At 35.0% G+C, this 25,847-nt stretch overlaps 1 protein-coding gene across 10 annotated transcripts in view; it reads right to left on the bottom strand.

The window, feature by feature from the left end:
- Adamts6 (ADAM metallopeptidase with thrombospondin type 1 motif 6) overlaps positions 1–25,847 on the bottom strand; it is a 269,601-nt gene that overhangs the window by 49,336 nt on the left and 194,418 nt on the right. For 8 of the 10 annotated variants that reach the window (XM_074077392.1, XM_020165937.2, XM_074077390.1 and 5 more), the window contains 3 exons: positions 21,718–21,798; positions 12,753–12,916; positions 12,103–12,241 (listed from right to left, as the gene is read on the bottom strand). In XM_074077392.1, coding sequence (XP_073933493.1) covers positions 12,103–12,241; positions 12,753–12,916; positions 21,718–21,798 — 384 coding nt within the window. Of the gene's footprint in view, positions 1–11,339; positions 11,429–11,494; positions 12,242–12,752; positions 12,917–21,717; positions 21,799–25,847 lie in introns of those variants that run through there. The other 2 variants (XR_012449159.1, XM_074077393.1) reach the window with 2 other exon arrangements.

The raw sequence follows: 25,847 nt of genomic DNA, 5'->3' as shown, positions 1-25,847 counted from the left end.
ATGTAGCTCAGTGGTAGAGTGCTTGCTTAACATGTGCAAGACAATGGGTTCAATCCCCAGCACTGGGGGAAAGCAACCCTCATTTTGGCCATATGTTTAAATTCGTCAGATCCTATATTTAATTTTCTGCCAATAGCTAAAAGTTAAAATCTACTTTCCCACCAAAAGTTCTCTTACACAATAGAAGGACACAATTGTAACTCAGCTCTAGCTACACATCAAGAAATGGCTTTTAATGGTATTTTGAAATAGAATACAATGCAGGAAAAAGAGCAAGAAACACACCAAATAGCAAATGAGTACTGGATGGAATCTTTCATTTATTGTTCTTATTCTAGGGGATGATGATGGATGGTTCTGGTAAGGAAACTGTACAGACCCGGGCCAATGCTGGATGAAGACTTCAGAGATCATCATAGCTCCTCTTATTTCTTGCCTCCTTCCCAGTTTCTTCCCTGCTCCTCCTGTAAATTGTTTTGTGTAATCCTACCCTCTCTTCTTTCAGAGAATTAAGTAATTTTATAAACCCATTTGTAACACAATAGTCAACTGAATATACTGCTTTTCTCAGGGCAATTCACCATTTTAAAAGTAGAAAAAAATTAATGCACAGGAATTACTGCATGAAAATTTAACTTGTAAGAGTGATAAGCATTAAATAAAAAAGTATGGCGGTGGGGTTAGTTAAGAGCAGGAGAAAGGTCTTCTAGGGTTTTTTGTTTTTTTTTAATTGCAGCACTGGGGCTTGAACTCAGGGCCTACGCCTTGAGCCACTCCACCAGTCCTTTTTGTGTTAGGTATTTTCAAGATAGGGTGTCACGAACTATTTGTCTGGGCTGACTTTGAGCCGCGATCCTTCTGATCTCTGTTGCCTGAGTAGCTAAGATTACAGACATAAATCACCGGTGACCGGTGGTCTTCTAGATTTTAATTGTACTCATGAAGCCCAACATTTCCATCCTAGACTTTTCAATTAGTGTATAAATGAACAGTATAAGCACATGAATGAGTAAATAAGAAAAAGAGAGGCATAAATGTATTTTGGATTAATGGGTTAACCAATCTCTAAATAATTGAATTTAGTGGCATAGCATGTTGTTTCTACCCAAGAAACAAGTTTTCTGAGGGGCGAGAAGTCAGCTTATACTAAAAATGCTGGTGTTGCCTAAGGGAATAATTTGCTTAACCACAGCATCCAAAGTAGCTAGCAACCAAGACAACACTATATAACCACAGTATACAGAGCATATGGCCAGCAATATTAATTTAATCTAAATCTTCAGTGCATATAGCATCCAAAGAGTGACAAATGCCAGGAAAAAAAAAATGTCTCTCTGCTCTGCCTTTCACTGCTGGAATCTGGCTGTTGTGCTGTGTGATTATTGGCCAGACACAAGCATTTACAGGGCAGAGCAAGGCCCATCTGCCTTGGATCTAACAGCTGGCACCCAGGGTACTAATCAGCTCTATCCATATGGCTTCCTTCTTCTGAAGAGCCTCCTGTTAGTTTTTATCTTTTAAAGGCTTCTCTTGCCTTTTCTCACATTTGCTTCTGTCCTACACAAATGTCCAGAAGGATGGGCAAAAGAAAAAATACTACTCTAAAAATATTGTACTTTTCTAGATCAATTGTGTTTAATGATGTAAGAAAGTAGGGTAGGGCATAGATATAATGAGTTTATTTGAAATCACAGAGTACCTAGAGGGAATTCCTACCACTCATTAGATATTAGCAGTAATCTCTTCCATGAAATGTCCAACTTAATCTAACTCATTGAGTTCCATCTATGTCTAAGGTATGTTTTTTATTCCCATAAGGGGGAAAGTGAGTAAGACAATCTTGACTTCAATGAGATTATATTAAAATGGCAGGAGGAGACTGGATAAGGCAAGTACCATTAATATTATATTACATGATGAACATACCTTATCTAATAAAATATTGCATTTTCAGATCTGATATTTTTCATTTTACAGCCTCCCATTTTGTCTTGTCCTGATCCTCACTGATCTTAAGAATAGTTTTCACAGCCAAATGACTATGATGTCATTTCTTTTCACTTTTTTTCTCACCACTTCTTCTCCTATGTTTGCTTTTCCCTGTACTCTAATAGAATAATAAATCTAGAAAATAGTGCAGAAAATGGTGCCTGTTATTTTCCATTGGTTTTGTAGTCTTGTTTCAGACCCCAAGTTCTTTCCAATACTTTTCGTATGTCAAAGGGGTTAGACATGTCCAAAGGCTGAATAATAAATAGGGATTTTTGAAAGATAAATTTCCTAATATAAACAATTAAGCCATAACACTAAAAAATAATCACCATGATCTTTAGTAGGAGCTTATTTGTTTCTGGTATTTATTTAAAATTTTAAAGGAATAATGTTCAGAGCACAAAGAGCTTCTTCCATACACTGTGATGTATTTATTACCAATAGAGAAGCTATTATTTCAATCATATATAAAATTCTTTTCTTGGAAGCAAAGAGTAAATATTTCAGATTTGATTTAAACAAAGGATGCAATCATAAAAAGCAGCATAGCTTTTAAACAAAAATCTTTAGTTTAAAAAAGATAGGAATATCTTACTATCATGAGGAAGGCTTTATTTTTTCCAGAAGTTTTTTATACATCTTACCTTGCATAAAGTTATGATTGTTAAAAATGCTACTTTAGACAAAATTATTGAGAAGTGACATATGACCGTGTCACACCGATCATTAATACAACAGAAATGTACTCAAACTTTGGTTGCAGCCTTACCCACATTTTTCAATGAATGCATATTTACCCAAACTCTGCTTATATGAGGGAATAAACTCACTAAAGCAATATATATGATGTAAGAGGAAATTAAAAAAAACCCCAGCATTAGGGAGAATGTTTGGGGTTAGCAGAGATTTCTTACCTTCACTATAAATTTTTATGTTAGAGAAAATGCAAGCCACAGAAAAGGTAAACCCTTAAAAAATGTCAAGATTATCAAACTAACCTTTCATATGGAAGACTTTTTATAAGAAGTTAGAAAGCTTACATTGTGTTGAAAATACATAAGAGGATGCAAAGAATTTTTTTGAAAAGTAGATTATATAGGAGAAGCCATATGTTTAAGGGAAAAAAATGAATGGAAATAATTACAATGGATAAATAAATGAACAAACACATTAGCTTCCAGAAGTGTGAACCAGCCACAGCATGAGTTTACATAAAGGAGTTACTCCTCTTTCTCAAGTGGCATGTTACATGAGAACTTAGAGAAATCAGGTAAAGCTAAAGGCTAGAGAACCAGGGATTTCTGCTATGGTGCCTGGTACTACTAATCCAATATGTTAAAGAGTGCTATTTCTTACCACTGAAAATGACCTGAAAGAAGGAGATGGTGGGAGAGAGTAAACAGAGCAGTGCCATGGTTAGTGCAGTGACAGACTGTTGTCTAGTCTTTAAAATATCTTACTTTTCAAAGAGCAAGGAGAAATTTAGTGAATAATGGACAAAGTTGAGTGCAAATCTTTATTCTTTCTAAACTGAAGTCACTACGATCTGTTTTATGTCTAAGTTGGATCTACACAGAAATAAAATGTAAAAGAACCCTCAATTTCAAACAATAGTACATTGTATAACCTCACACCAAAAATACCTTTCACAGGGAATTTTTCTTAAAAGCTAATTATATAACTGTGTTTGATCAAAGGGAAATAAATACATGGCAATGAGTAAAGTGCTTTTTTAGCTGAACTTTTATCTGTAATCTTTAACTATGGAATTTTCAGATAGTAACTCCTAAGTCAAAGGTAATCAAATTAAAATGGCAAAAAATAAATCCCACAAAAATGAACAATAAAAAGATAATAACAATAAAACAAAAATAAGCAACTTTAGGTATAAGATTCAATCTTTTCATATCTTCCACATATAATTTCAATCGAATCTATTTTGAACCTTGGAAAAATCTGTTGGATCTTGTGTTCCTCTGTCTGCTCTAGTTTGGGACTTTCTGTGAAAGTTACAGTGCACGTGTCCTTGATCAGCTGCCATACAAGTGCTAGTCATTATTTTTGTTATTATGTCTATAAAAGTCAAGTCTCAAACCTTTACTTGTTTGAAACACATGCTGTTAGTCACCAGTAATTGTGAACTGACCTCTTAGTGATGTTAAATGTGTTAGATAGACATTTTAGAATTGGCAAAGAAATTAAAGACATTCGTAAAAATGTAGAGCATTTGGCTGTTTTATCTGGTACTTTGAGAGCTGTTTTCTTTGTAGTTGGGTATTAGTACTGACCTAAAGATTGCATTAATATTTTTCTAATAATCACTTTTAAAAAACAATTAAAAATTGTTCTTTTAGAATGGCCTTACTATACTTTTAAGTGCATGTTATGCTTGTATTACATCATTCTTGAAAATAATATATGATATTAATGTATAATATTTCCACAGAAATAATGTGGAAACATCCAACTTTTCAGAAACCAAGACAATCGGCATGATAAATTCATTAAAATTATTATGGTTGAAAATTATGCCATTAGGTAAGTGGAATAGTGTAGATTATTATATGAACTTATTCATTACAAAGAAGAAATTGCTACTAGAGGCTCTTTTAAATATATTTTTTCCTTCTTTCCTTCCATTTTTTCATTTTCTGCTATAGTCACCCACCAGTCTTACACTAAACAAACAGAGGAAGAGGAAAGAGTCAGGAGAACACAGCAAAAGGAAAACTTAACACAGATATGAAAGAGAAACTTATATATTATTCGAGACCTCTAGTTCCTTATCTGGAAGTGCATTAATAGTCTCCATTTAAAAAATTCTGAACATCATGAGGCACTTTAGTGTATGTATTTTCCCTCTTTGTGTGTGTGTGTGTGTGTGTGTGTGTGTGTGTGTGGTACTGGGGCTTGAACTCAGGGCCTTCACCTTGAGCCACTCCACCAGCCCTATTTTTGTGTTGGGTTTTTTTCAAGATAGAGTCTCACGAACTATTTGCCCAGGCTGGCTTCGAACTGAAATCCTCCTGATCTCTACCTCCTGAGTAGCTAGGATTACAGACATGAGCCACCGGTGCCCAGCTTGCATTTCCCCTCTTACGAAATGAAATTCACTGTCTACTGAAAAAGAGTGAAGTAATATTTTTCTAATATTTATGACACTTATTTCACCCTAAATCAGGGATTCTAAAACTTTTTTTGTTCATTAAACCCTTAGTATTCCATTATTACTATTTAACAGCACTTCCTGGGCAGAAAATGTCTAATGGTTTAGCTTATTAAACAGGATCAGATATTGTAATGGTAATAAACCTGTGTGGCATATGACCAATGTCATTGTGCTTCCCTTGGAAAGGTATAATATTTTGCAGCAACTCTGTGGGCCTGCTGCGGTATCCTTCAGCATCTTGGTGCCTTTTGAAAAACACAGCTGTAAATCAGGAAAATCCAAAATGGTAGTTGGAAACCACTAAAGAAGCATCTTAAAAACCTCAGAGTAGAAACCAGCCCCTATATGTATAAAAATCCACATGAACCAGGTGAAGATGCATAAAGTAAAATAAAAAATAAGAATTTGACATAATTAGAAAGTAGAAATATATAGAATAACCTCTATGTTTTTATGCTGTTCATTTTTGTCTGTCTCTGCTTGCCTGCCTGCCTTTCTTTCTCACAGACACACACACACACACACACACACACACACTCTCTCTCTCTCTCTCTCTCTCTCTCTCTCTCTCACAACTTAGGCTTACAGTGACATCCAGGGAAGAAAAAGAATAATAAACAAAAGAAGCATCAAACATATAAGAACAATTAGATTATGCAAGTATAAAAGAAAAAGTAATGACAATATCTTACATAGTCAATGACAATTGATCAGAAACACTCTCCAATAAGCAACTAGTATATGCAAAAAGCAAAAACAAAAAACTTTTCTTTGATTGTCAAATAAAATTAAAGTGTTCTTTGGCAGTGAATCTTCTCCTTTCTCCTCCTAAGCAAAGCTTTTACTTATCTTTTTTTCCCCTCAGCTGCAAAGTAATGTATAGCAAACAGATGCCTCTAAGCCTGTATTTGTCAGAAACCTAACCAAATAGAGGTCTTTTGTGTGCAATTTTTTTCACTTCTAGAAATCTTAGAAAACAATGTGGACAAATTATTAGCAGTGTTAATAGAGCTGATGGAAGGATGAAGACTATATTTAGAGTATAAATACAAAATTGTAATAAAAATAAAATATCATATGTATTTCTGACCTCTTGCACTACAAATAGTGTTCTTACTTTTTTTTTAAAGTCCATAGCTTCAACTGTAGAGTTAAAACCTTCCAACCTTAGTTTGGAAGGTTTTCACTTTAAAGTCTACTAGTTTTGTAAAATCAGAGATGAGGCTGGGTAGGTGGTAAAGGTAGGTGGTAAAGGTAGGAAGAGAATGGTTTGAACAGTGTGAAATTAGAACATACTCAGAAAGGTAAGGTAAAAGATTATTGTCAATACTGTTGCATTCTGCAAGAGTCATTCCTTAAAGAAACAATAGTTTCCTAAAATAATAAACTGCCTTCTTTGATTAGAACTATAAGATACATAGAGGAAAAAAATTGTTTATAGTTTTCATAAATATTGAGTTAAAACAGGGGACATATGCCTCACATTTGGTTTGTGGATCTAAATTAAAATTGGTTGACTGTATCACCATTATAGATTGAATATACCTTATTTGAAATGCTTGGGACCAGAAGTGTTTCAGATTTCAGAGCTTTTTGGATTTTAAGACATTTGCATAGACTTTACTACTTGCACATCCCTCATCTAAAAATCAAAAATATTTCAAAATTGGAAAATACAGAGGCATCTTCAGATTTCTGAATGAGAAATGGTCAACTTTACTCATTTTAGCTCCCTTAGTATGACAGAAACTTGAAATTAGGATGAAAAGCTTAAAAGAAAAAAAAAACAGTTCACAATTTCAGCCCCTTTTACAAGCATTAATTATATGTTTATAAATGATCCATTAGGTAAAGAAAGCATGTTAATAAACTGAGCTACAAAAATGCTTTCTATAGACATTCCGAGGCCAAGAGCTACACTAAAGAAAATCATGAAATTCACTGGCATTCTACTACTGCTTCCATCCCCTTCTCTGAAGTAGATCTCTATTTTCTCACTTCAAATATTTATTCTTAAATCTCATTAACTCCTGCATTTAACAAGGAGGCAATTAATAAGAAATGTGCGTTAGTTACGCTGCCAGAGATATTTGCATTGGAATGTTAATTTTTTTGAGGACTAAAACTTTCAGTCCATATCAAAGGCAGTAATTGCCAACATGGGCTGCAATGAGAACTGCCCAGTGGTCTTTTCAATATCTGATGTCCAGGCCACTCTCCTAACCAGTTAAATAATACTGGACATGGGGGCAAGTTTGAGAACTTTAAGATTCTCCTGGTGTTTCCACTGTATTCTGAAATTAAGAACCATTGCTCTAGGTAAAATATTTGAAAAGAACTTTAGTTGGTGAAGGAGATATTTTTGAGTGAGTATATAACATGCTTCTCTATAGAGATGCTAAGTAGCAAAAAAAAGCTCTGTTTAAGCACAGACATTTTTATTATTAGAGAAATGCTACATTAAAAGATCACTAGAGACTTAATTCCTAAATCTGGATTTCAGCGAGTTACTTTACCTCGCTTGAAGTCTACCTATAAAATAGGAATGATAATAGCAATGCCTACCTGATGTGACTGTTGAGGATAATCAAATGAAGCTGGACATCTGAAAATATTTGTAAACTATAAAATTTTTATTCATTATTATATAGCTGAGCAGTAGAACCACCTGAAATTAAAAGACTAGTGGTAATGTGGATTACGACTGTAAAATAGATTATTACCTAAAAGATTAGTCACTTTGCTTTAATAGGCATTTACTTTAGGAAATCTATGTGTCTACCTCAGAGTTTCTGGAAGTGTGGTTCCTAAACTAGTAGAACCTGCATTACCTGGAAACCTGTTGGAAATGTAAATTCTTAGAGCCTAAACCAGACCTACTGAATCAGAAACCAGAGGCAGAACTAGTAATCTGTGTTTTAAGCCCTGTAGGTGATTTTGATACATGCTCAAATTTGAGAACCACACACACATCTAGCCAAACAGAGTATACATGGCTAAAATCAAAGGATTAATATACAACATTTGTCATTTTAACCTTTAAAAATCACAGTGCAAAGGTATATGGTAAATCACTACAAAAAACTTCTAAAGCTTTGTATTTTGAACCAATACAACCTTCATTACTTAGCCAGGCTTGATCAGTTGTCACATTATTATAGTCATTGATCCAATGGCAGTACAAAATTCTGGGACTCAATGAGTTACAAAGTATGCAGTAATGTGGATAAGGAATAAAGAAATGCTAAGAGTAATAACAGTTCTGAAAATAGGTTAGTTTTAATTCACTGGGTTTTCTTACAGAGGAAGAGTCACATTTATCCTGAAGGCAACACCCCACAGCATCTCAATGTTCCCACTCAGCCCAAGGAAGTGTTTCATCACTGACTCAGAGAGAAGGCCATTACTTCTACTGAATCACCACCAGTTTCCTGCATATTAGATTTGTCACTGGGTCTGCTAAGCAACAGAAAAACAGTCTCAAAACTTCTTATCTAAAAAGATCTCATAAGAGAAAACTACCATTATTGCTCCCTAACTCAACTGAGGTTCAAAAGCCTTGACAGTAATAAAACATATGCAGGACATTAACAGGTAAGAACTTTGAGGAATATTTTGAGGCTGTACTTCAAAGTTCTTTGAGATGTTTTGCTTTCTCTTTTTCCATTAAAAAATGAAACAGCATCAAGATTATCTAGTACCTCCCTGGGGAGATGAAAGTGTATCACAATTAGGAACTGACTTTAGTATTCATCCTTAGTTTTGGAAAGAAAAGTAAAGTAGAAATTACTTTTTCTTGAAAGGTTTCTGAACTGTAGATGAGGTTTCATTTACTATTACTGAGTGGACGACCTTAGCTCTTGTTTTGATTAAGATTCCTGAGCCTGAAGGGACTTTATTTCTCTCAAACATGAACTTCTTGCCTTTAAAGATTCTAGGGTTAAAAGCAGGGGTATGTATAGGAAAAGTAACTTAAATAATTGTTATCTGCACGAGAGTATCTATCTACTCTAGGATATTCTATATCCTATACCTGCCCTACTCCTAGAGTTTCCTCCTATTCAAAGTATAGAAAACAAATAAGAGGAACTCAGTTTTACTTATTCATGCTGTTAGAATTCTATTTGTCCCTCCAATTGCTTTGTCCCATTCCATTAAAAAATAAAAAAACTAGCAATTTTAAACTCTCATTTTGTGTACTGGTAAGACTGGGTACACATATAAATTCACCCAAATTAATTCCTCTCACTCATTCATTGTCTATAAACATTTATTGAGCACCTAGTATGTTCTAGACATTGTTCTAGGTGCAAAATGAGTCTACAAAGATGCATAGGCTTCAGTTATCAGGCCATGGATTCTGTGTGTATGGCAAATGCTAGGCTTCAGTTTCACTGAAAGCCAAGACTAGTGATATACAAACTTGAGTGAGCATCAGAATCATCTGAGAAGCTTGTTAAAAAACTAGATTCCTGGTCCCTACTCGAAGAGTTGCTATTAAGAAATTAGCATGTCTAACAACTTGCCAGGTGATGACAGTGCTGCTGGTTCAGGGACCTTACTTTGAGAACCACTTGCTAAGACAAACAGTTATTCACACCATGCCTGCCAGCTTTCCACCACTGCGCTTTCCTCTCCCAAAGAAGAAAATGAATGGTCTCATTATGAATGATCATAATCACTCACAACAAGGCTGAATTTGGTTCCCAGAAGCACTTCAAATACCTAAGATCAGAAGCTCCATAATCAAAGAAAGAAGTATGATAAAGAAAGAAGAGTAAACTCTCCTCCCATGGGGCTTTTCTCCCTTTCTGCTTTTCTGTTGTCTTACCAAGAAATCATTTGTATTTCTCAATATAAGTGTTATGGAAAAGAATAACACTTGTTTAGTTTTTTCATATTTTTTGATTCAACAAAATCATACTTTTTCTTTTAAGTTAAGTTCTCATGGTATTTTCCCCAACCTCCCTGCCCACCCCCATCCCCACCCCCCACCCCTGCCAGCTTTTTTTGTTGGACTACCTCCTCTCTGAACAAATAGAATTATAGGGTTGAAGGAACACTGAGAATTCACTTAATCCCTCCTTGGCCTCAGACAAGACTGTGTCTAAACCATCCCCAAATATAGCAATTTCAGCAAAAGAAGAACAGGCACCAAGAATTTCCCATTCAACATTCTGGCGCATACTTGAAGATACTAACATGTTTCTCCTCGGTCTTCTCTTCTCTAAGCTAATCAAAGCCAATTTTAGGCTCTTATTATTTGATTTCCTACACTTTAAATTATTTGGATCTCTCTAATAAGTTTATCCCACTTTACCTCAGGATCTGAATTATATATTTATTATTTTAATGAAGGCTTTTTGTTGGTATATGGAAGGGGAAGGTTAATTTATACAATGATGACAGGAATTTAATTGGAATAAAGGAAGATGTGTATATAAATGTCACTAAAATATAGTTCAGTAGCACTTGCTTGAATAGTGAATTAGTTGAGGATACTCAACAGTGGTATTAGTTGGAAATACTTTTAATTTATTAAAAGAAATGGTTAATGTGTTATTATTTTTAAAACTTTACATTATAAACCACCAGCCATTTTATATATAAAATGGGTGGAAATTAGAAAACTTTTAAAATATGGCTCAAATTATACATAACCGTATTTCATGATATTCCACAAAGGAGAGAACATTAATATATTATTATTATTATTCATTTGCTTTTTGTTTTTTCATGTTGTATAGTCTTTACTATTGAAATTGGAGTTATAATTAATTGATGATTTAATTCTTATGACTCTATAAATACTGAATCTTACATAACAATCATTTCTCTGAAAATAATTTCTCCAATTCAAGTCTTAAAAAACAGAGGTATTTAGAAATTCGGTGAATACAGGACAAGATAGGATAAAGTCCACATGAGATCATATGTTTCTACAATTTAGAATGGGAATATAGTCAATATATTGGATGATTCACTTCATTTCAATTTCACCTATTCTAGATATTCAAAGCTTAATCTTTGCTTTTGGAGTGGTGAGATGTTCTAATCCAGCCTAGGTCTGAGGGACAGGTTTGTTTCCTTGCCTATTGGCATCAAACTATATGGTGGAGGCGATGCATTTAGTCTCCAGAGAGAAGGAAGATGCTGCTTGCACAGCACTTCTACTCACCAGTCCATGCAGCAGCAAGGGTGTTGGCTTTGAAGGAAGCCAACTGTCCTGCTCTCCCAGCCAGAGGTAAAGAATTGCATTGGTGGCCACTAGAGGGAGGAGGATTAGGAATAGAGTAAATTGTGGGGAAAAGGCACCCATGAAAAACGCACATGGGACAACCAACACATCACCAACCACTGCCTAGCAGCTACCTCTACCTCTCTAAAGCCATTATAATGGGGTCACTATAGACCATTAACCCAGAAACCCAGACACCAGTAATTATCGTAGCATCCCAGTATAGAGCCCCTTAACTTTGATGGCTGGAAAGGGGAGTTTGAATAGGATTGTGGGAAACACACAATCATACAAACACAAACACACAAGCACACATACATTGTCATCCCCCATTACAAGAAGTTGCATCTGTGACGTCTGATTTTTGTTCATTTTCTTATTTAAAACTCTTGATGTTCTTTACCAAGAATGTGTTCATGAAAAGCAAACAGCCCACCTTCAAGATAGTCTTGGGAGGAGCACCGGCAGAGACACTCATTGTGCCAAGATGTATTTTACCAACAAATCTGTATAAATTACATGAGGTTGAAAACAAATGGAATATAATATAATTAAAATAAAGTTTCTCTTGCTAAATTACAGCTTGAAGCAAACCTGCAAAAAATGTTTCCAATTAGCTTCTTCAACAAACACAAAGCATGACTGAGTGTATGTTTTGCTTTCCGTTCTGCCCGCTGGGTGGGCTGCCTAGTGGGTGTCTTACCTCCAGCACAAGTAGCTGAGCATTCTGACCAAGGTTGATGATTCCACATAAAGACAACTTCATTGTCTCCGCTGCCAGTCCGAGTGATGGGAACATTGAACTTGTACCTAATTCCCAAATTCTGTTCCTGTAGTAGAACCTGCCATTGAAAACAACTGGTGAAGATAATTAAAATAGAATGAGCCTTCATTCACATATATTTCTTTTGAAGAAGAATATGTCATAGGGACAAGTCTTACATGAAATTTAAGACAATTTTATTTATTTATTTATTTATTTATTTATTTATTTTAAAGGGTTATATGCTATGTAGCTCAGGTTGGCCTCCAACTCAAGACAGTTTTTAAAACACATGTATTTATCTAAGATTTTCTCTTATTTTCATGGGTGGTTTTGGATATTTCTCTCATCTGTCTTTTTTGGTTATAAAAATATTATTTTTAAAAGCCATAGAAAAGATAAAACAGTCATATGGAAAGAGCACTATGGCTTTAACTGCACAGATTCTGTTCCATTGGGGAAATCATTTTACCTTTATTTACCTTAATTTCACCACCTGTGGAACAGACATAATAAAACCTGATCCCGTCCCATCTCAGGAGGGGGGAAATTATAAACAGTAACAAATAAAATGACAAAGACACATTTACCATTACAATGAGATTTTCGGAGGTGGGACCCAGGGCTTCTAATGATTCCAGGTCATCAGTTGGTCTCTTGTAGTGAAAAGCTGTCCCAGCAACATCAAACTTCCTAGGCCAGTCAATTGTCCAGGCACCATTAATATAGTAATCATCACCTTCAGATTTTAAAGCTGGAAAAGAAAGTCAAAGTCCACCTAAAAATGTGAAATTGCATTTACAAAATTATTGTGAACACCCAAGTTCATTAAAGAGATGATAATTGGCCTTCCTTCCTTCTTCCCTTCCTCCCTTCCTGTCTCCTTCCCTCCTTCCCTCTCTTCCTTTCTCCATCCCCCTCTCTCTCCTTCCTTCCCTTCCCCCCTGCCGTTTTTTGGACAGGGCTTCACTATATGGCCCAGGTTGCCCTCCAACTTGCAATCAGTCTGCTCAGCCTCCTGAGTCCTGGGACAGCACCACATCAGATCATTTTCTTAAATACAAACTAAAACAGTGATTTCTCATGAGACTATTAAGATATTACTTAAGTATTCACAATGTCATTGATAGAAAAAAATGAAAGGTTTATCTGTAGGACTAACCAAGGAATTAGCAAGGGCAATTGTAACAAAAAGAGTAACTGGGCATAGGGTTGAGGTGGGGAGCAAACTTTCTTTTCTAAATATTAAAACAGTAATTAAATGATCAGAAAGGGGGAGAACCTGTGGCACTGGCATACAAGTTGATACAAACAATGGAAAGAAACAGTTAAGAAACAGATCCAAGTACACATGGAAATTTGGCATATGGCAAACAAAGTATCTTAAATTAATAAAAAGAAAGATAACATGAGACAGGGCTAAGACAAAGAAATAGCCTTTTGAGAAAAAAATGTTCAATTTATATCTCACTCTTCATATAAGAATAAATGGCACGATTTCACCCCTAGGTAAAGAATTAAAAATAGGTACTCAAATACTTGCATATATAAAGTTCACAGTAATATTATTCCGAACAGACAAGAGATGGAAATAACCTAAATGTCCATAAATGGGTGAACTCATAAACAAATTGTGCTGTAGACATTACAATGGAATATTATTTAGTCATAAAAGGAATGAAATATACATGCTATAGTATAATAAACCTCAAAAGTATTATGTTAAGTGAAAGAGGCTAGACAGAAAAGGTCACATTGTATGCTTCCATTTATATGAAATATACATAATAGGTATAAATCCACTGAGACAGAAAGCAGATGGAGCTTGCCAGGGGCTGGAGGATAAGGAGAATGGAGGAACTAATGTTTAATGCATACAAGGCTTTCGTTAGGGGTGATAAAAATGTTTGGAATATACCAAATGGCACTGAATTGTTTGCTATAAATTCTTAATTTTATGTAAGGTGAATTTCACCTCAAAAAAACCCCCACAAGTTCAAAGATAAAGAACAAATGTCAGATGGATAAATGTTTAAATGTAAATATAGTGAAATCATAAAATGCCAGAAAAAATATGGGAGAGCTTTTTTCTTGCAACAATAGGGTATGAGAATTTTTTCCAAGCATGACAAGAAACTCAGAAATTATAAAGAAAGGGGCTGGAGATGTAGCTCAGTGGTAGAGCACTTGCCTAGCAAGACCTGAAGCCTACAATTTGATCCCTACCATCCTCATAAAAAAGAAACTGTAGAAGAAAAGATTAATAGATATGCATACCAACTGTAGTGTGAAAAAAAAGAAATCTTTTAACATAAAAGAAAAGCCTGATGATACTGGTATTGTGTCCAAAGATACATTCTGGACACACTCATATACATATATATATTTTTTTGGCAGTACTGGAGTTTGAACAAAAGGCTTCCCACACAGGCACTCTGCCATTTGAGCCACATCTTCAGTCCATTTTGCTCTGGTTATTTTGGAAATAGACTCCTGCTTTTTGCTTGGGCTAGCCTGGAATGCAATCTTCATATTTACGGTTCTTGAAGTAGCTGGGATGACAGGCACATGCTGCCATGCCCAGCTTTTCTTGTTGAGATAGGATCTCACAATCTTTTTGCCTGGGCTGGACTAGAACCATGATCCTCCTGATCTGACTACCATACAGGTGGCATGACAGGTATGTGCCACCATGCCCAGCTATTGGTTGAGTTGAGCTCTCACCATCCCCCTCCTCCTCCTAGCTGGCCTCATATTTCAGATCCCCTAGAAGCTAGGATAACAGGTGTGAGCCACTAGTGCCCGGTGGTCTAAGGTGGTTGGTACCAGCTAGAGGTGGGAGAATGTGGGGAAAGACTGTAAGAGGGTGAATATGGTGCAAATACTGTGTACACATGCATGTAAATGGAAAAATGATACCTGTTCAAACTATTCCAGGAATAGAGGAAGGGGAACAAAGGAGAATGATGGAGGGGATGAATTGAAGTATGATATAGTTGATATATTGTAAGAACTTTTGTAAATGCCACAATGTACCCCAGCACAAAAATAAAAAAAACAACAAAAAAAGAATGAGATATTTAAAAAAGGGAATAATATCTCATTTGGGTCTCACTAAGGGTTTCTCCAGCAATTAAGGCTCTTTCAATGGATCAAACATAAAACAAATAGAACTCCACTTACTTCTATGTAGAAATAACTGGTATTGGATATGCTCATCCACTGTAAACAACTATAAAACACAAAATATATGAATTTGGTATTCACAGACAGTGGACAGGACCGTACACAGTCTATGATCTCTGCAGCTTTCTGCCGGAGCCACATTCTGTCAGTGTAGAAACAAAGAACCCAAGCAGTGTATGGTGGTCTCCTTGAGTTAAGAAGACACATCAGAAACCAGTTAAGGCTGAGATACCTAGAATTTGTAGGACCAGAGAACCAGAGTAGAGGGAGGGAAATCTGTTGCTAACCTGCATGCACGTATGAAAAAATTCTATGATGACAGGCAAACAACTTTAGTGAACTATAAGGAGAATCACTGCATTCCCACGACTAGGGCATTCAGTAAAGACTTAAGAACCACGCCTATATAGCAGAACTGAGCTAGAGAATAAAGGCTATACTGGGCTGACAGATTGACTCAAGTGATAAAGCGCCTGCCAAACAAACATGAGGCCCTGAGTTCAAACTTCAGTACCATGAAAACAACAAAAAGATAATTGCTTTTTTGGGGAAAGGGGTGCTTGGGATCAAACCCAGAGCTTGTGAGCTACATTCTGAGCCCAATAACTGGCTCTTTGAAACAAAAACAATAATATTTTGTTGAGCTTATAATAACTTACAGAAAAGTAGAAGATAGCTAAAAATAGCACACTGGATGGTAGAGGACAATGGGGGTATATTGCTGCAAGAGTCTTATATTACAAACAAGATGGTGTAATATTATCTGAATGTAGATCCTAGAGCAACTTTTAATTAAATACAACACAGGTACAGTTAATAGTTAGCTAATAAAACTAATTAGCAATTAGTACAGATCAAATGGAATACTATAAAACACTTAATTAATCTGAAAGATAATATAAAAGGAGAATAAAATAGGGCAAATAGAAAAATAGCATGATGACAGGCTTAAACTCAGTGATATTAGTAACTACATTAAATATAAATGATCTAAACAAGGAGTCAGCAAACTATGGCCCACCATCTATTTTTGGAGATAAAGTTTTATTGGAACACAATAATAACCATTTATATTATCTATGTCTGCTTTCACACTACAATGGCAGAACTAACTAATTTTTCCAGAGACTATATGTCCTACAAAGCTGAAAATATTTACTGTCTGGTCTTTTACAGAAAAAGTGCTGCTGTGCCCCCTCCCCCCAATCTAGACAATGCAGTTTAAAAAAATGCAAAGACTGTTAGATATAATAGTAAATCAAGATCAAACTACATATAGTCTACAAGAAATATATTTAAATACAGTGGTACCTACATATGGAAAGTAGATATACGTAAGAAGATTTACCATGCAAACAGTGATCAGAAGACAGATGGGGTAGCTAGATTAGTATTAGACAAAATTGAAATTAAGTTAAAGAATATTTTTAGAAATAAAGAGAAACATATGATACTGATAAGATGCTCAATACATTTTAGAAGATATAACACACTTAAATGTATATAACCTAACAATGTTTCAAAATATTGCAAAGTAATGGAAGAAATAAAAAAATTCCACAATTCTAATTAGAGACTTCAATATGACTCTCTCAGTAACTACCTAACAAGAAAGCAGAAAACATGTAAAGGTGTAAAAGACTTGAACAAAACTCTCCGATCAATGTAATGTAATTAACTGCAGTTATGAATATTAAACTCTGTAACACTGGAATATACATTTTTCTCAAGTGTGCATGTATTGGGCAATCAAACAAACTTCAATACCAACAAAAACCTAAAATCATACAAATCACGTTCTCTGCCTATAATAGAATTAAACTAGAAGTCAGTAACAGAAAACTAACAGGGAAACCTTTAAATATTTGGAAATCAAATAATACTTTTTAAGACATTGGTTACAATATAAATGAAAAAATATTTTTAATTTAGTGATAATGAAAATACAACATATCAAAATATTTGTGGAGTTAGAGGTGTGGTTCAAGTGGTACAGAGCCTATTAGGCAAGTGCCATGCCTTGAGTTCAAATTCTGGTACTGCCAAAATATGTGTGGAGTTAAAGCAGTGATTAGAGGGAAATTTACAGTGAAAAGTAATAATTTCATTCTGAAAAGCATATAAAAATTAATAATCTAATTTTCTATCTTGAGAAGCTCAAAAAACAAGAAAAAATTAAACTCAAAGTGAACAGAAAAATGGAAATTTTTTGAGTAGGAATCAATGTGATGGAAAATGGACAAACAATAAAGATCACTTGAACTGTAAGTTCACTCTTTGAAAAAACTTCCCAAAAATCAAACTCCAGCTCAAATGTCTTCACACTTAAATCCTATCAAACATTTTAATATAGTATCAATTTTACCCAGATTCTTTCAGAAAATAGAGGAGAAAGCAAAATTTCCCAACTAATTTTATGAAACAAAGTTTATCCTAGTACCAATATCAACAGAGATGTCATAAGAACAGACTTGAGACACTAATATTTCCCATGAATGTTGGTCCAAACATTAACAAATCAATTCCAGCAACATATAAGGATAATATATCATAAGTAAGTGGTTTTGAGATAGAAGAATATGAGTTAGAGTTAAAAGTAAAAAAATCAATGTATTTACTATATAAGTAGAAGAAAACCCACATAAAATCATATCAATAGATTCAGAAAACATTTATTCATGAATAAAATTCTTAAAAAATTGAAATAAAAAGAACATCCTTAACCTGATAAAGTACCATCTACCTAAATCTTTTAGCTAATATTAGATGTAATGGTAAAATAATGAATGTTTTTTCCTTAAGATCAGCAGCATTGTAGTGAAGGCTCTCAACACTATTATAAAGGAAACTTAAAAGAATTAAAGGCATAAAGATTGGAAATAGAAAAGTAAAGGTGCCTTTGCTCAATGTGAACATGATGATCTAAGTAAAAATCTATGAATTCACAAAGCAAGTATTAAGTTGTAAGTGCAATCAGGTCTCAGAATATGAGGACGGTATAAAAAGAAATTAACTGAATTACTATATAATGAAAATAAAATAGGAAAATGAAATTAAAATATAAATATTATTTATAAAATCATCAGAAAACAGGAAACAAAGGCATGATGATGTAGCTCAGTGGCAGAGTGCCTGCCTAGCAAGTGCATGGTCCTAGGTATGATACTAGCATGGGAAAAAATCTTTTTCTAAAGTAGAAGTGATAGATTTAATAAGACATATGTGTAAGACCTATACACTGAAAATAAAACATTGGTGCAAAAAATCCAAAGAAGACTGAAACAGTTAGGTGATCTAACCAATGTACAATATAAGCATAATTGGAATTGTTACTATAAATTCCCTCTGTATAACAAATATATCATAATAAAAATCATATAATAAATAAATAAATAATAATCCAGGCCAAGAAGACTGAAATAAAGTACAGGTAAATCATTTTTATTATTGGAAATGTCAATATTTTTAAGATGTTAGTTCTACAAAAACGGATCTATAGATTCCATACTGTCTTCCTTCCTCCTGTAGAAATTTACAGATGGATTCTAAAATGTATACAGAAATGTAAAAAACTTAGAAAAGCAAAAATAATTTTGAAAAAGTAAAATTTGAGTATTTAATAATGCTTCTGAATTTCAGGACTGACTAAAAAGCTCCACTAATCAGTATAGTAAGGTATTTAAGGATAGACACATAGATTAACAGTTGAAAACAGAAATAGACTCATATATCCATGCCCAGTTGATCTCTAACAAAGGTATCAAGGTAACTCAGTGTGTGTGGGGGAGGGAGTGACAGCCTTTTAAAAATATGAACCTTACTTTACACCTTATATAAAAATTAACCCAAATGGCCATATATTTCATATAAAAGCTAAAACTGTAACTATGTTTTCTCTGTTGTTGCTGGGTTATGAAAAAGGGTTATACACACGCTAAGCATGCACACTGCCACTGAATGATGCCACAGTCCCTTAAAAGTGTAACTTTTTGAAGAGACACCGAAGACATGTTTGCAACCTTAAACTAGGCAAAACTTCTAATATAGGACATGGAAATACAAGTCATAAAACATTTAATAAATTGGATTTCATCACAAATAACTGTTACTTAAAATGAATAAGCAATCCACAAAGTAGGAGAAAATATCTATGAAACATGTATCTAACAAAGACTTGTTATATATAATAAGATATATAAAGGATTCGTAATTCAAAGAAAATTTTAATAGAGCAGGAGGATCATGATTTCAAGGCCTCCTTGGACAACATAGCAAGTTCTAGGATGCCTAAGTTGCTGGATAGCAAGACCACATCTCAGAAAACCAAAAAGAAAAAAATTTAAACAAGTACAATATTTGTTTAGACACTTCACACACACACACACACACACACACACACACACACACACACACACACACACACACTATCCATTTGGGTAAAAAGCCTGACAATACCAAGTATTGACAAGGATGTAGATCAACTGGACATCTTCTACATTATTGGTAGGAATATAAAATGATATGCATTCACTTTGGAAAATAGTAATTTCTTTCTTTATCCAGCTTTATTGAAGTACAATTGACAAAACTGAATGAACTTAAGGTACACAATGTGATGATGTGGTATGCAAAGTAAAGTGATGACCACATTCAAGTCAATAAACTTATTTATTATCACACAACCTATTTATTGCCTTTTGGGGGTGTGTGGTGATAATAATACCTCATCATTACAACAGTTTATTAGATCTTTAGAACGTATTCATCTCATAACTGAAAGCTTGTACTTGTTGAACAACATTTCTCCATTTTATCATTCCTGGTAAACACCCTAGTACTCTCTGTTTCTATGAGTTTGACTATTTTAGATCCTATGCATTCATGTGGTATATATCCTTCTGTGTATAGCTTATGAGCTTTCATGTTGTCACGAATGGCAGAATTAAGTTGTTTTTAAAGGAAAAAATGATACTCTGTTGTGTACATACAACTTTTTTCTTTAGGCAGGTAGGCTATCTACCACTTGATCCATGCTGCCACCTTTTTTTGCTTTGGTTATTTTTGAGAGAGTGTCTCATTTTATGCCCCGCTGATCTGGACTGTGATTCTTCTATTTGTGTTTCCCCACATAGGTAGGTATGACAGGCGTGCACCTCCTCACACAGCCATTGTGATCAGCACGGGAGTTTTGACCTGCTCCGTTTCCGACCTGGGCCGGTTCACCCCTCCTTAGGCAACCTGGTGGTCCCCCGCTCCCGGGAGGTCACCATATTGATGCCGAACTTAGTGCGGACACCCGATCGGCATAGCGCACTGCAGCCCAGAACTCCTGGACTCAAGCGATCCTCCTGCCTCAGCCTCCCGAGTAGCTAGGACTACAGGCGCGCGCCACCGCGCCCGGCCTCACACAGCCATTGGTTGAGATGGGGGTCTCGCAAACTTTTTGTCTAGGCAGGTTTCAAACCATAATCTTCCTGATCACTGCCTCCTGAGTAGCTAGGATTATAGGTTTGAGCCATTACACCCAGCCTGTAACATATATATATATATATATATATATATATATATATATATATATGTATATATAATTTAAAAAATACATATATGTATTTTTTAAATCCATTCATTTTTAAACTAACTCTTAGGTTGTTTGCATATCTTGACTTTTGTGGATAAGGCTGCAGTGAAGATGGAAGTACAGTATCTCTTTGAGCTAGTGATTTTATTTCCCTTTGGATATATACCCAGAAATGCTGGATTATATGATGTTCCTGGCTTTAATTTTTTGAGGAACCTCTATTCTGTTTGCCATAATGGCTGCACTTTAGTATTTTCTTATAAAGTTAAATATGTATTTGTCATATGACACAGCCATTTTACCTCTAGGTATTTATCCAGAAGAAATGAAAATGCATGCTCACATAAAGCTTGCTTATAAATGCTCCAAGAAGCTTTACTCGTAATAGTTAAAGATTAGAAATATGACTCAAATATCCATCAGTAACTGAATAAAGAAACTATGGTACATCAACACAATGGAATACTATTCATTAAAGAGTTCTGAAATCACAAAAATGTTCTATATCTTGGTTGTGGTTGTACTCTATGAACTGAACAGTTATAATGAGTGCATTTTATTATATGTAAGTTATATCTCAATAAAATCGAGTTTAAAAATCAAAGTTAATATAGTGAAAGTAATCTGTAAACTACTAATTTTACTGCTTTATCGCTTTACATGTGGTCCTATAAAACTTGGAACTTCCTTCATTTCAGCATGAAAGTGTTCTACCTCAACGCAGTATGTCTGTTGCTTCATGACACTGTGCTGCTTTTCATTAATTGCTAAAATCTAACACAATAACTTACCAATATAGTTCTTTGACACTGCAACTTCTCTGACTTCAATGTGAACAGAGCCTCTTGGTATCTGCACCACTTCCATGTAGCCTGGAACACAGAAGACAGCCAGCAATAAGCAGCCTCAACTAGAAAAGGAGTGTTTGGTAATCATCTGGCAAGGCGAGTTTCCTTAACTCTTCCATTCTTTCTTTGTCTTTGTACTTCATAAATTATGAAGTATGGGCAAATTCCCTTTGGACTCATAAATATATTTTAGAGGAAAAGTATTTTTTCTCTCTAAAATTATGTCAAGTTATTTTTCAACTCTCAACATGTTGGGTTCATCTGTTTTTTCCTTCAACACCAAACTCTCATATCCAATGCTCTGAAACATGACAGTGGGCAAATAGTTTGAAAGATCCTTTGTTGAAAATACCCAACACAAAAAAGGGCTGGCAGAATGGCTCAAGTGGTAGAGTGCCTTCTATCATGAAAGAAGGTTTAGGTTCTATCATCAGCACAACAACAACAAAAAGGCAGTAAAGATGAATAAATAAAGTCAAGTAGGTAAAGAATAATATTTACTTAAAATACTTTGCATGAAGGCATATTTAATACTTAAAGGACTGACCTAAGAGGAAAGTTTATAGCCATGAGTGCATATATTAAAAGGACAGAAATATCTTAAATCGATAATGTAATGCTACATCTCAAACTCCTAGAAAAACAAGAACAAGCAAAACCCAAAATAAGCAGAAGGAGAGGAAATAAGAAATAAGGGCCAAAATTAATGAAATAGAAACAAACAAACAAAAAAAAAACTGTACAAAGAATCAATGAAACAAAAGCTGGTTCTTTGAAAAAATAAACACAATTGACAGACCCCTGGCAAACCTGACTAAAATGAGGAGAGAAAAAACCAAATCAGTAAAATCAGAAATGCAAAAGGGATGCAAACACCACAGAAATCCAGGGAATCATCGCAACTACTTTGAGAACCTGTATTCCAATAAATTTGAAAATCTTGAAGAAATGGACAAATTTCTAGATACTTATGACCACCCAAAATTGAACTAAGAGGATATTAATCACCTGAATAGATCTGTAACTCAAAATGAAATTGAATCAGCAACAAAGAGTCTCCCAAAAAAGAAAAGTCCAGGACCTGATGGATTCTCAGCTGAATCTTATCAGATCTTTAAGGAAGAATTAATACCAACTCTCCTTAAACTGTTCCATGAAATAGAAAGGGAAGGAACACTGTCTAACTCATTAAATGAAGCCAGTATTACACTCATCCCAAAACCAGACAAAGACACCTCCAAAAAAGAGAACTATAGGTCAATCTCCTTAATGAACATCAATGCAAAAATCCTCCATAAAAGAATGGTAAACCGAATCCAACAACATATCAGAAAGATCATTCACCATGACCAAGTCGGCTTCATCCCTGGGATGCAGGGGTGCTTCAACATATGCAAATCTATAAATGTAATACAGCACATTAATAAGAGCAAAGACAAAAACCACTTGATCATCTCAATAGATGCAGAAAAAGCTTTTGATAAGATCCAACACCACTTCATGATAAAAGCTCTAAGAAAACTAGGAATAGAAGGAATGTACCTCAACATTGTAAAGGCTATATATGACAAACCTATAGCCAATATCATACTTAATGGAGAAAAACTGAAACCATTTCCCCTAAAATCAGGAACGAGACAAGGGTGCCCACTATCCCCACTCCTATTCAACATAGTCCTGGAATTCCTAGCCAGAGCAAATAGGCAAGAACAAAAAATAAAAGGAATACAAATAGGTAAAGAAACTGTCAAAATATCTCTATTTGCAGATGACATGATCCTATATCTTAAAGACCCAAAAAACTCTACCCAAAAACTCCTAGACACCATAAACAGCTATAGCAAGGTGGCAGGATATATAACTTACAAAAATCATTAGCTTTTCTATACACCAACAATGAACAAACTGAGAAGGAATATATAGAAACAATTCCATTTATAATAGTCTCAAAAAAAATCAAATACCTAGGAGTAAACTTAACAAAGGATGTGAATGATCTCTACAAGGAGAATTACAAACCGCTGAAAAAAGAGATCAAGGAAGACTACAGAAGGTGGAAAGATCTCCCATGCTCATGGATTGGTAGAATCAACATAGTAAAAATGGCTATACTACCAAAAGCAATCTACATGTTTAATGGAATTCCCATCAAAATCCCAATGACTTTCATCACAGAGATTTAAAAATCTACCCTAAAGTTCATTTGGAAACACAAAAGACCACAAATAGCCAAGGCAATAGTCAGCAAAAAGAGCAATGCTGGAGGTATCACAATACCCAACTTCAAACTATACTACAAACCAAAAGCAATAAAAACAGCATAGCACTGACACAAAGACAGATATGAAGGCCACTGGAACAGAATAGAGGACCCAGATATGAAACCACATAGCTATGTGCACATTACTTTGAACAAAGGCACCAAAAACATATGATGGAGAAAAGACAGCCTCTTCAACAAATGTTGCTGGGAAAAGTGGTCAACCATCTGCAAAAAACTGAAACTAGATCCATGTTTATCACCCTGTACGAGTATCAACTCCAAATGGATCAAGGACCTTAATATCAGACCAGAAACTCTGAAGTTAGTATAGGAAGGAGCAGGAAACGCTCTGGAAGTAATAGGTATAGGCAAGGACTTCCTCAATAGAACCCAGGAAGCCCAGCAACTAAGAGAAAGAATGGACAAATGGGACTTCGTAAAATTAAAAAGCTTCTGCACAACAAAAGAAATGGTCTCTAAACTGAAGAGACCACTCACAGTGGGAGAAAATATTTGCCAGCTATACATCAAAGGACTGATAACCAGAAAATACAGGGAGCTCAAAAAACTAAACTCTTCCAAAATCAATGAACCAATTAAGAAGTGGGCAACTGAACCAAACAACTTTTTCAAAAGAAGAAATTCAAATGGCCAAAAAACACATGAAAAAATGCTCACCATCTCTGGCCATAAAGGAAATGCAAATCAAAACCACACTAACATTCCACCTCATCCCTGTTAGAATAGCTATCATCAAAAACACCACCAACAACAGGTGTTGGCGAGGATGTGGGGAAAAAGGAACCCTTGTACACTGCTAGTGGGAGTGCAAGCTAGTGCAACCACTCTGGAAAACAATACGGAGGCTTCTTATAAAACTAAACATAGATCTGCCATATGATCCAGCAATCCCACTCCTGGGGATATACCCAAAGGAATGCGACTCAGGTTACTCCAGAGGCACCTGCACACTTTTATGGCAGCACTATTCACAATAGCCAAGTTATGGAAACAGCCAAGATGCCCCACTACTGACGAATGGATTAAGAAAATGTGGTATCTATACACAATGGAGTTTTACTCAGCCATGAAGAAGAATAAAATCTTATAATTTGTAGGTAAATGGACGGAACTGGAGAACATCATCCTGAGCAAGGTTAGCCAGGCTCAGAAGACCAAAAATTGCATGTTCTCCCTTATATGCAGACTTTAGATCTAGGGCAAAGACAGTAATGTTGTTGGACTTGGGTCACACGCTAAGGAGAAAGCACATACGGGAGGAATGGAGACAGGTAGAAAACCCAAAACTTTAAAGTGTTTGATGTCTCCACTGCAGAGAAGTTAATACAGAAACCTTAAAGCAACAGAGGTCAATATGGGGAGGTGACCAGGAAATAGTGAAGCGGTCAGGTAGAGATGAATCAATTCGGGTTGTAATACACTTGTGCATGGAAGCAATGCTAGGAATCTCTGTATAGCTATCCTTATCTCAACTAGCAAAATGCTTTATCTTCCTTATTACTGCTTTTGTCTCCAACAAAATTGGAGAAAAGGTCAGAACAGGTTCTGCCTGGAAGCAAGGCGGTAAGGGCAATGGAGGAGGCAGGGGGGAGAAATGACCCAAACAATGTAAGTATATATGAATATGTGAGAAAGAAAAAAAAATATAAAAAAATACTTAAAGGACTGAAATCAACTTGGAGAAAGAAAACATTATCTTCTAAGAAAAAAAAAAGAAAGAAAGAAATTTAAAAATAAGCGGGGAAGGGAAATCAAATCTTTTAATATTCCAGAATAAGAATTGTGTCTA

The sequence above is a fragment of the Castor canadensis genome, chromosome 6, assembly GCF_047511655.1.
Source record: "Castor canadensis chromosome 6, mCasCan1.hap1v2, whole genome shotgun sequence".
In the NCBI taxonomy this organism is placed as follows: domain Eukaryota; kingdom Metazoa; phylum Chordata; class Mammalia; order Rodentia; family Castoridae; genus Castor; species Castor canadensis.
This window is presented reverse-complemented; position numbering and strand designations above follow the sequence as displayed.